Source organism: Babylonia areolata, chromosome 25 (genome assembly GCF_041734735.1).
Source record: "Babylonia areolata isolate BAREFJ2019XMU chromosome 25, ASM4173473v1, whole genome shotgun sequence".
NCBI lineage: Eukaryota > Metazoa > Mollusca > Gastropoda > Neogastropoda > Buccinidae > Babylonia > Babylonia areolata.
The window spans coordinates 36,000,187-36,012,782 of NC_134900.1; the positions used below are offsets into that span (position 1 = coordinate 36,000,187).

Here is a 12,596-nt window from a genome sequence, read left to right on the forward strand (position 1 = left end):
TTCCTATTGACTGCGCTGGTTTAACTGCTTACCTTTTGAAAAACATGTTCTGTCTCATTGTCTTCTTTCTGTCTGTCTGTCATTACCTTTCTGTCTGTCTACCTGTCTTTTTGTGTCATTACCTTTCTGTCTGTCTACCTGTCTTTTTGTGTCATTACCTTTCTGTTTCTCTTTTTGTGTCATTACCTTTCTGTCTGTCTACCTGTCTTTTTGTGTCATTACCTTTCTGTCTCTCTACCTGTCTTTTTGTGTCATTACCTTTCTGTCTCTCTACCTGTCTTTTTGTGTCATTACCTTTCTGTCTGTCTACCTGTCTTTTTGTGTCATTACGTTTCTGTCTCTCTACCTGTCTTTTTATCCTTTCTCTCTCTGTGCGAGTATAGCCTATTGTTCGTGTAACTCGACGTGTGTGTGTGTGTGCGTGTGCTTGTGTGTGCGTGTGCATTTGCGCGCGCACGCACGCACGCGTGTTTGCAGCAGACAGCTTGTCCAGATCATTAACAAAAGCACACTGGATGAATCAGCACCGCCAGGGTCGATAACCATTTCCTGCCTTCTGCATCACTCAGTGGCCTACCCTTGTATGTCACGACAGCGCTGCATGTATCTGTGGTCTGGTTTCCATGCAGTCAGGGAACTGTTCTTTCAGTCACATCTGTCTCCTGTTGGCTAGGTCATGCTGCTTCCTGGGACTGTGCACTGTTGACGACTTGATCACAGAGTGAGTCAATTCCTGAGAATATCTATCTTTCTACCTATATCTATTTATATATATATACACACACACACATATATATACATACACAAAAATCTATCTATATCTATCTAAACATCCATTTCTCTTTCTAAGTATATATATATATATATATATATATATATATATATATATATATATATATATATTATGATAATAATAATAATGATATTTATACAGCACTGAATCTTGTGCAGAGACAAATCCTAGAGCTTTCGCACCAGTCATTCACACGCATGCATAACTCAAAAACTGAAGAAACTAATGACAAGAAAGAGGCAGGGGAGGGAAGCTATCTTGGGAAGAGGTGGGTTTTGAGGCCAGACTTGAAAGAGCTGAGTGCGGAGACCTGACGGGGTGCGGAGACACACTGACACACACGTGCGTGCATGCGTGTGTGTGTGTGTGCGTGCGCGCGCGCGTGCGTGCATGCGTGTGTGTTTTCGCAGCTGCGTGCGCTTGAACACGCGTGTACGTACTAGTATTTCTACGCTTGTGTGTAATACATCCTTAGCTCGTCTGTCTTCCGCGCACGCCCAGTCTTACCCCACTCAGGTGATGGTTCTTCACCACGGACGTGTCCTTCACTGACAATCACATTCATCAACAGCAGGCAAGGGGTTAAAAGTCCGGACAGCGGTGTCACGTGGAACGTCAGTCGTCTGGTCTCAGCTCATCGTCCTCGGCTCTGTGCGTTAACAGATCACGGCTGTTTTACACAAACACGCGCGCATGCACATAGAGAGAAAAAAGCACAGAAACTTCAAGACAAACAGGACACACGCAGAGAGAGAGAGAGAGAGAGAGAGAGAGAGACTCGGGACAGAGAGAGAGAGAGTGAGAGAGAGAGAGACTCGGAGAGTGAGAGAGAGAGAGACTCGGAGAGAGTGAGAGAGAGAGACTCGGAGAGAGAGAGAGACAGACAGACACAGACACAGAGACTGACAGACACACACACACACACACAACAGACGCAGAGAGAAAGAGAGACGGAGAGAGCGACAGAGACAGACACAGACAGACACAGACAGAGAGAGGAAGGGCAGGGCTAGAGGGCTGAAGAAAAGAGAGACTGACAAACAGAAAGAGAACGCCCCCCCCCCCCATCCCTCCCCCCCCCCCCCCCCCACACACTCACCATTCCATCTGAAAACTGTATAACCAAACAGACCAACACAGATGAGGACCACGGGAATAATACGACCCGAGTTACCACACCGCGTCAACAACCCATCACTAGTCTTTGCACTGTTAATGCAGGCCTCATGGGGGAGGAGGTTTTGGCGGTTAGGGGGGTGGGGGGGACCCATTGTCCCGCATCTACACGTCATTAAACCTGTTCCTGGACGGGGATGGGGGTGGGGTGTACCTGTATGCACAGGGAATCATCAGCAACACATTAATCACTGTCAGGTATGCAGCGTTTAGTGCCTCCTTTTTCAGTGCTTCCGGATGTATTGCCGCCATCATGTGTGTGTGTGTGTGTCTGTGTCTGTGTGTCTGTCTGTTTGTCTGTCGGTGTCCATGTGTCACTCGACACACACACGTAAGAGCCCGGAAATTACAGTTTTAACCCATTTGTGGCTATACGAGCGGTAATGGGAACCCACAGAGATCCACGCGAACAACTTAAAAGCCCGGGACTGAATGGTGCTGTGGAAATGCATGTTCGCTGGATGTTCTCTTTGTTATCAGAAACACACACACACACACACACACACACACACACACACACACAATGCATGCACACACACCGACTCAAACACAAACAAGCACGCGGCACACACACACACACACACGCACGCACACACGGCACCCGCACACACACTTACGAACGCACACACACAGACACGCATGCACACCGTTCCCTCCACCTTGCGTCCCCAAGCCTGTCTCCCCCTCTCTCTCTCAGTGTGTTCGCACCAACACACACACGCGCTCTCTTATATGAAGTCACGTTAAACAAACGTTCGCACGCGCACACGGATACACAAACACATACACACCACAGTCGCGCGCGCACGCACGCGCACACACACACACACACACACCACGCCTGTCCACTCCCAGTCATCGTACTCTGACACGCGTCCAGTGGGGCCAGGCCTGCACATGAAAGAGAGAGAGAGAGGAGGGAAACAGAGAGAGAGAAAGACGGGGAAAACAGAGAGAGAGGGAGATAGAGAGACACACAGAGAGAGAGAGAGAGAGAGAGAGAGAGAGAGAGAGAGAGAGTGACAGGGGAAACAGAGAGAGGGAGAGAGAGAGAGAGAGAGAGAGAGTGACGGGGGAAACAGAGAGAGAGAGAGAGAGACAGGGAGGGGAGAGAGAGACAGAGACAGAGAGCGACAGAGAAAGACCGAGACAGAAAGACAGAGTGACAGAAACAGAGACAAAGAAAGACGGGAGATACACAAGAGAGAGAGAGAGAGGCAGAGACAGAGATGGAGAGACAGAGATAAAAAAAAGACGGGGGAAACACAAAGAGAGAGAGAGAGAGACAGAGAGAGATGGGGGGTAGGGGGGGGGGGGGTAGAGAGAAGAGAGTCAGAGACAGAGTGATACTGACAGACCGACAAACAACGGGAGATATTCACACGGACACGCTCTAGTACCTATCGATCCTCCCTCCCTCCCTTTCTTCCTTCCTTCCTTCCTTCCCCCATTGCTTGCTTTCTTCCCTCTACCCCCCACTCCCCCCCACCCCCACCCCCCTCCGCGCATGGTGGCCCACAAATGCCGGTGATCGGAGGTTTAAATTTCACACGGGTTAATTCATTATTCAGTGATCGATACTGCAGCCCTGTCTGCAGCGGCAGCTGAACCATGACAGGCGCAGGCACGCGCTTCAAGGACTGACTGCACGTGCGCACAGATGCTATCAACCTGCCCTTGTTTATTCCTGCAGTTCGGGCACCGCACGTGACGTACGTACACACACAGACACACACACCCGCAGGACGGGGACAGGGGTGTGTGCTTGGATCGTACAACGGTGACTGGTGAGGGTGAAAGGCCAGAGTCCGTCCATCCTTCAACCCTTCCCCCCTCCCCCTCCTCCTCCTCAACCGCTTCCCTCCCTCCTCCTGACACCCCCCCCCCTCTCTCCCCTTGTAGCGGATTCGCCGAGGCTCCACCTCCTCTACCGACCTCTGGCAAAGCTCCCAGAGAAGAATTCCGTTCAACTTCTGCCATCCTCCACGCAACAGACGTCCTCGAATCAATATGGAAGCGAACACGGTAAGTCTCGTAAGTTAGTTGTCACATATGTACGTTGATTGCATTTGGAGTTGTTTAAAGAACGAGGGTAAAAGAAAAAAAAGAAAAAACGAAAAAAGCCGACCGAGGAGTAACAGTTGTGAATGAAGTTGTTTTGTTATTGGAGGCTTGGGCGAGGGCATGGGAACTCTTGTGCCTGGACCGCGGTGTGTGGTGTGTGTGTGTGTGGCAATATCGATCGGCCCTGCGGACTTGATGTTTTAAAGGAAACGGAGGCTTTCCCTTTTTACGAGGAATCCCGCTCTCAGCTGGGCTGGCAGCTGAGCGGCTGATAATTTGGGTTCGCGAGAATCTTTGTTGCTAAGCGTTATTGCTCGATTCGGTTGGTCAGGATTTCGCGCTATTTTTACGGCATCGCCTTGCTATTTTTATGGTTTACGTAATATTAAAGAATGAGACAATTTTATGGAGTTTGTGAAAGAAGAAAGAATGATAAATGTAATGTTTTTGATTAGATATTTGCGTGCTTATTACGGTATGATAATTGTGTTATGCAAATATCAGGTAATTATGGCGAACAACCTCAATGATTAATTCACGTTTAGTTCAGAACGGTTAAAATCAATGAGCCACACGTTTATCATTATTCAATCGTGATGTCACTTCTTCTACAGGCTAGAATCTTGGGCACTTTTCAAAAAATAAAAATCACTTAGTTTGACATAGAGGATCATATTTCTGTAAGCTTTATTCGCAACGAACCAGTTACATTCATTCATTGCTTTTTTTTTTATATCATATTGTTTTCGTTGCATTAGCTTAAGTCTGAAGTATTATCAGAGTCAGCTTAAACTTGAATTATTATCATCAAACCTATATAAGTCTGTCTTATCAATTTGGTACTGTGATTCATTTTGTTTGTATTGTTGAACTGTTCGGATTGAAAAAAAAAAAAAGAAAAAAAAAGAAAAAAAAAAAAAGAAAAAAAAAAAGAAAAAAAAAAAAGAAAAAAAAAAGAAAAAAAAAAGACACAGCCATATGCTTGAATTTAAACAATTAATGCAACCGATTATCAACAGGGCTCAGAACATGAATAAACATAATTATCACAACAAAGATGGGGGGTGGTCCTGTGGACTGCCGACGCTGGAACTACGACGGACAAACCCGGGTGTGGCCGTGTATGGGGGAATCTGAATGAGCGGCGTGGGAGTAATGCCACTGAAACGGTGCAGATGACGGGGCAGCAAAAAAAAAAGAAAAAAAAAAGGGGGTGGTGGTCGGGGATGGCAAGGTCCTCTTGCATGAACAGATACACTTACTTAAAAAAAACAACAACAACCGATATATATCCTTTCTCGTTGATTTACAGAATATTGCGTTCAAAACCTCATTCATTCATCTGATTTCAGTCATTTGCTCAGTAACTGTTTATCCTGTTCAACCGTTTCTCTCTCTCTCTCTCTCTCTCTCTCTCTCTCTCTCTGTGTGTGTGTGTGTGTGTGTGTGTGTGTGTGTGTGTGTGTGTGTGTGTGTGTGTGTGTGTGTGTTTGTTTTGACTGAAGTTCAAACAGAAATTATCAAGAAGAATAAATAACTCAATAACAATGCTGTATTCAGATACGCCAGTCTGTACAAGTTCTTGTACAAATCGATATGAAATACACGTGTTTAGGGGTGGGTGGGTGGGGGATCGTCAAGCCACATGAATGTTTCTCAGTTCATGCTATATTAGAAACATGCAAATAAAATAGTTGCTCTCGTGACGTTATCTTTATCAAACGTTAGTTTTAAGCGTTATACTCAATAGATGCTGCTTAAGAGAACGTAAACTGTGACATTTCGAATTCAACACGTAGTAATTGATGTTTAAAGTGTTATTTCTCATTGGAGAGGTATTAGTTTATTACTTGAGTTTACAACAGAATTGTGTAAGCATGTGACGCTTCGGAGATTGGTACACAAACATCCACGCTCAGATAAATGCGCACGGCGTAGGCATTTATTTCCTGGACAATGCTTGAAAACACACACACACACACACACACAGAGGCACACACACACACACACACACGCACGCACGCACACACACAGTTTGTGTGCTCGTGAATAATACGCCACTCAAACAAAATGCTTGCGATCACACATGCACACACACACACACATTTGCATGCATAGTCATCAGGCACACACACACACACACACACACATTTGCATGCATAGTCATCAGGCACACACACACACACACACATTTGCATGCATAGTCATCAGGCACACACACACACACACACACACATTTGCATGCATAGTCATCAGGCACACACACACACACACACACACACACACACATTTGCATGCATAGTCATCAGGCACACACACACACACACACACACACACACACACACATTTGCATGCATAGTCATCAGGCACACACACACACACACACACACATTTGTATGCATAGTCATCAGGCATACACAGACACACGCACACACACACACATTTGCATGCATAGTCATCAGGCACACACACACACACACACACACACACACACACACACACATTTGCATGCATAGTCATCAGGCACACACACACACACACACACACACACACACACATTTGCATGCATAGTCATCAGGCACACACACACACACACACACACACACACATTTGCATGCATAGTCATCAGGCACACACACACACACACACACACATTTGCATGCATAGTCACCAGGCATACACAGACACACGCACACACACACACACACATTTGCATGCATAGTCACCAGGCACACACAGACACACACACACACACACACACACACACATTTGCATGCATAGTCATCAGGCACACACACACACACACACACACACACATTTGCATGCATAGTCATCAGGCACACACACACACACACACACACACACACACATTTGCATGCATAGTCATCAGGCACACACACACACACACACACATTTGCATGCATAGTCATCAGGCACACACACACACACACACACACACACACACACACACACACATTTGCATGCATAGTCATCAGGCACACACAGACACACGCACACACTCACCTTACGCTGCCAAATGACAGGCCCATTTGCTGTTCAAATACGGTCGTCAGCCGCTGCAGTGTTATCTCATACAGAGTTGTTTGCCGTCTCCTTCTCCCCCCCTCCCCACCCGTTGACCTGACACAGTGACATGCTGAAAGGTACCCGGGTCACTGACTGTTGCTGGGCAGACGACAGTCTTTATTCTTCTGTTTCTGCTGCCATGGAGACACGAGTAAACCCCTCGATAAGTTCTGAATTTTGACTTTGTGTCAACACTTTCACTCGATTTCATGACCCTTCAACCTTTCTTTGATTATAAACCAAAGACCTGGGGGATTGTTCCTGTGAAGTAGGTGTATCACTGTATGTCGATCCTGACTAATAGCATGAAGCACTCTTGGTGACTGGTGTGACAGGCAGGGGAAGTACGACCTCTTTGCTGGGATCACAGTAGTATCCGGTTTTTCAACGTGACTGATGCTTCCTGGTCAACGCCCACAATACATCATTTTGGTTTCCCGTGTCGAAAGTTGTCCAGAATTCACCAGAGCAAATACACCAAACTTTTTCCCCCTTGTATGCAGTCCTGTCGCCATTATTTTCTTCAGACACACATGAACTTAATCCATTAAAATCATCCAGTTAGCAACTGGCTTTCTGTGACAAATAAAAGCGACTGGTATAGTCTTTTCGTCGGTTGTGCAACCGTGCACGTCTGCGTAAGGTTTCATCAACGCGCATGCGTCAGAAATCACTTCTCAGCCAATAGAAATATAGCTTAGATTCAACACGTCTCCTGCAAACCGTTACAAGATTAAACGCTTATTCTTTACAGCAAATTAAAATCATACTAGCGGAATAGTTTACAAAATGGTTGTTGATTTAACAATGGAATAGAGACAGTGCATAGTGTGGGTATAGACTGTGGCTGTGTCATGAAAACGTGAAAAACCATAGTGATACCCATTGCATTCTGGCGTTGTCGTCTGCAAATTCCGTTCGTCTTCCCACTGACCACAAAAGTCGTCTACAATGCTGTGAAAATTTTCGGACACAAATTTATGTGCTTGTCGAATTCTTCGTCTCCAAACACATAGTGAATCTCGAAGACATAATTAATATTCCTTTTTTGTGCTTCGGTTGTGGAGATTCATTAATTCGTTCATTCTGAAATTCTTTAGTTCGACCTGTGTCACACAACTGGAAAGATTACAGTACCAATAATAACAGAGAACAGATTCAGCTTAACAGGTATGCAACAGTCACCAGCTGTACATGCACGTTATCCTCCATCATAACTCGTACTTATTATTATTATTATTATTCCAGTCATCGAAAAGAGTCCAAACCAAAAACTTTTCCTGTTTAACAGACCAAAAGAAGAGGGGGAGGAGGTGGTGGCGGTGGGGGCGTGTGTGTGTGTGGGGGGGGAGGGGCAGCTTTGAATTGAAAAGACGGCCACAGCAGGCTATATTAATAAGGCAGCCATGATATGGTTAGATGCTAAACGTGCAACACAGAACACAGAAGAGAACGATACAACACAATTCACTACACACTATACAACACAGAACAAAGCACAAAAGCAACACAATACAAGGTAACATTATAACAGAACCTGAACCACATTGTGTGTGTGTGTGTGTGTGTGTGTGTGTGTGTGTGTGTGTGTGTGTGTGTGTTTGTCAGTACAACAAACAGTTAATCTGACAATAAATGGTTTCAGTCAGTGTGTGTGTTTGGGGGTGGTGGAGGGAAAGAGGGTGGGAGCGTTCATGCGTGTTCAGGTGTATCCGAGAGATGTATCCGTGTGAGGTGTTACATTATTACTCTATATACACTACACTACACTACACACACACACACACACACACACACACACACACCCCTCGCTCTCTCTTTCTCTGTATATATATATATATATATATATATATAGATAGATAGATATTGACGCATGTCACTGTTAGTGTAGCGCTGAGCGGGAATAGCGATTGAGCAGAATGATCAATATTTGTCATAATAAAACCAGTTGAACACACACACAAAAAAACCCCAAAAAACATAGTCATTCATTAATGCCTGGCAGGACAAGTCAAAAGCAACAGTGGACCACCCAGCGAATGACATACGTGGTGGCCATAAATAGGTGTTAATGATTCAGGACCGTTTGACAGTTTCAGTTTCAGTAGCTCAAGGAGGCGTCACTGCGTTCGGACAAATCCATATACGCTACACCACATCTGCCAAGCAGATGCCTGACCAGCAGCGTAACCCAACGCGCTTAGTCAGGCCTTGAAAAAAAAAGGTGAATAAATAATAGATAAATACATTTAAAAAAAAACTACTACCACTACTAATAATATGTATAAGGCGCAAAAACTTGATGAAGTCAACAATAAGCGTACATAAATAAGTAAATAAATAAATAAATAAATAATAATTATAACATAAAAAAGGTAGTAGTTATAATAATAAATAAATAAATAAATAAATAAGACAACAATGATGATGTTTGACAGGATTCTGTTATTATGAAAACCATCCCTCAGGCACCTGAAATAAAAAGGGCTTCTTTCTCAGACCACGACTTTGGGCAATCATGAATGATTCAGTGCACAATCACTCATTCATCACGCATTCATCATTTATCATACTCATTTACACCCACCCCGCGTCTTTCTCCGCACCATCTCCCGCTGTGCTCTCTATCAACACACAAGCCACACCCTCTCCGTCACCGTCTGTCTGTCTCTCTCATCCTCTCTCTCTTGGTCTCTCTCTCTTTGTCTCTCTCTCCCTCTCTCTCATTGTCTCTCTCTCCCTCTCTCTTTGTCTCTCTCTCTCTTCTTCTTCTTCTCTCTCTCGCTCTCTCTCTCCCTCCCTGTCTCTCTCTCCCTCCCTCTGTCTTTGTCGGTCTCTCTCTCCCTCTCTCTCTTTGTCTCCCTCTCTCTTTGTCTCCCCCTCTCTCTCTTTGTCCCTCTCTCTCTCTCTTTGTCTCTCTCTCTCTTTGTCCCTCTCTCTCTCTCTCTCTGTCTCCCCCTCTCTCTCTCTTTGTCTCCCCCTCTCTCTCTTTGTCTCTCTCTCTCTCTCTCTCTGTCTCCCCCTCTCTCTCTCTTTGTCTCCCCCTATCTCTCTTTGTCTCTCTCTCTCTCTCTCTCTGTCTCCCCCTCTCTCTCTCTTTGTCTCTCTCTCTTTGTCTCTCTCTCTATCTTTGTCTCTTTCTCTGTCTCTCTCTTTGTCTCCCCCCTCTCTCTCTTTGTCTCTCTCTCTGTCCCCCTCTCTCTCTCTTTGTCTCTCTCTCTCTTTGTCTCCCCCTCTCTCTCTTTGTCTCTCTCTCTCTTTGTCTCTCTCTCTCTCTTTGTCTCTCTTTCTCTGTCTCTCTCTTTGTCTCCCCCCTCTCTCTCTTTGTCTCTCTCTCTGTCTCTCTCTCTCTGTCTCTCTCTCTCTCTCTTTGTCTCCATCTCTCTCTCTGTCTCCCTCTCTCTCTCTTTGTCTCTCCCTCTCTGTCTCTATCTTTCTCTCTCCCACCCTCTCTCTGCTGTTCTCTCCTCCCCCCTCTTTTTCTTCTTTGTCTTCTGTTTTACTGTCTCATTGTTTCTGTCTCTGTCTGTCAGTGTCTCTCTCTGTGCCTCTTTGTTTCTGTCTGTCTGTCTGTCTCTTTCCCTCTCTCACTCTCCCTTTTTCCTTTTATCTATGTCTGTAAGCTCCCCCCCCCCTGCCCCCCCCCCATCCTTCTCTTTTCCTCCTATCTCTCTCTCTTCTCACACGCACAGAAACAGCGCTGATGCTGATCAATCGATATTGCGCAATCGCTGCATGACTAATTCACAGATTGGCATGGTCAACGTTACACGATACAGGTAGTAAACGGGTGGGTGGTTATTCAAGCAACTGGCAATCTCCAAGTCCACGCAATCTGAGGAAAAACGCCACCTGGGAATTTGTGAGGAAATGCGATTATTACAGGAATACAGGATCATTATTATAAAATCTGGTTCCTGGACCAATCGATATTGTTGCTTCAGTTCCAAATTTAGGATCAGCAATTCGTCACCGTTATTTCTCAACTGTGTATCGACTTTCTAACGCAGGGGGGAAAAAGTGATTGATTTTGTTTCTATAAGATACATCACTGGTGCTATTTTTGCACTGGTAGGGAACATTGTTCCAATCGTTATTCTTGGCCTGTAAAGATGGTAAATAATAACAGTGATATATGCGTTACCCGGTAGCTGGGAAATGTGTCTGTCCTAATGTTTAATGGTTGCTCGCCTGTCACCGTCTAATGGTCCGAGGGAGGCGGGGACAGCATGATGAATTACGTAAAAACTGCAAACTGTGTTGCACGTGCTAGAAATACTGAGGGTTGTCACGCCACCACCTATTGATTTTCTTTTCTTTGTTCAGCTCTGCGCAAGCAGGTGTGTGTGTGTGTGTGTGTGTGTGTGTGTGTGTGTGTCCCTGTGTGTGTGTGTGTGTCCCTCTGTGTGTGTGTGTGTGTGTGTGTGTGTGTGTGTGTGTTTGACTGTGCACACACACTCTCTTCTAACACAGACACACACACAGTCAGACACAGACACACAGCGATACAGACAGACAGAAACACACACACGAGTGCGCGTATGCCAACCCAAACTTTCTTTCCGTCTGCCTGTTGTGTGTGTGTGTGTGTGTGTGTGTGTGTGTGTGTGTGTGTGTGTGTGTGTGTGTGTGTGTGTGATTACCAGGAATCAGTATCAGGTATACAGGATTTAATGCCTCCCTTTTAGTGCTTCCGGATGTATTGCCATCATGTGTGTGTGTGTGTGTGTGTGTGTGTGTGTGTGTGTGTGTGTGTGTGTGTGTGTGTGTCCCTGTGTGTGTGTCCCTCTGTGTGTGTGTGTGTGTGTGTGTGTGTGTGTGTGTGTGTGTGTGTGTGTGATTTTTCTGTCTGCGTCCATGCGCTTGTTTTCACACTGCAGCGGACAGTCTCCGAAAGACAACTCTCTCCTTGTTGTGGACTGTGGGTCTCTTCACGTGCGCGATGTGCGTTTTGCCTGCGGGACTTCAGATTGTCGTCTCTTACGAAGGACCAGCGTCCAGACCAACGCTGAAAGTCCCCCATTTTCCCTCTACTTTACCTCCCCCCCCACCCTCCTTACCTGTTGTTGCTGTTGTTGTTTTTTTTTTAAACAATTAGTGTGTGTTTATGTGTGAGTGTGTGTGCAACAAGTGTGTGTCTTTCGTGTGTGCATGTGTGTGTTTTTTGTGCAATCGTCGTGTATGTGTGTACACATGCGTGGCGTTTTTGATTATTTGTTTGTTTTTCTATTATTATTATTATTATTGTTGTTGTTGCTGTTGTTGTTACCATCATCATCATCACCACTAGTATTATCATTATCATCATTATATTATCATTATCATCATCATTATCATTATTATCATTGTTGTTGTTGTTCTTGTGATTTCACATTTCAGACTGACTGCGGCCAGGGGCAGCACCCCTGCTATGACTTCGCCACAATAATTGTGAGTATGACAATGACGTACATCGTTCATTGCGTCTTCTGCTTAT

The 12,596-nt window shown here is 45.3% G+C and overlaps 1 protein-coding gene across 1 annotated transcript in view; it reads left to right on the forward strand.

Moving 5' to 3' along the window:
- Positions 1-617: 617 nt before the first annotated feature.
- The window catches only part of LOC143299659 (putative glutamate receptor), a 24,124-nt gene continuing 12,145 nt past the window's right edge, over positions 618-12,596 (forward strand). The window contains exons 1-3 of the mRNA XM_076612977.1: positions 618-721; positions 3,663-3,994; positions 12,500-12,550. Of these exons, the coding sequence (XP_076469092.1) occupies positions 3,980-3,994; positions 12,500-12,550 (66 nt within the window). The 5' untranslated portion in view covers positions 618-721; positions 3,663-3,979. The remainder of the gene's footprint in view (positions 722-3,662; positions 3,995-12,499; positions 12,551-12,596) is intronic.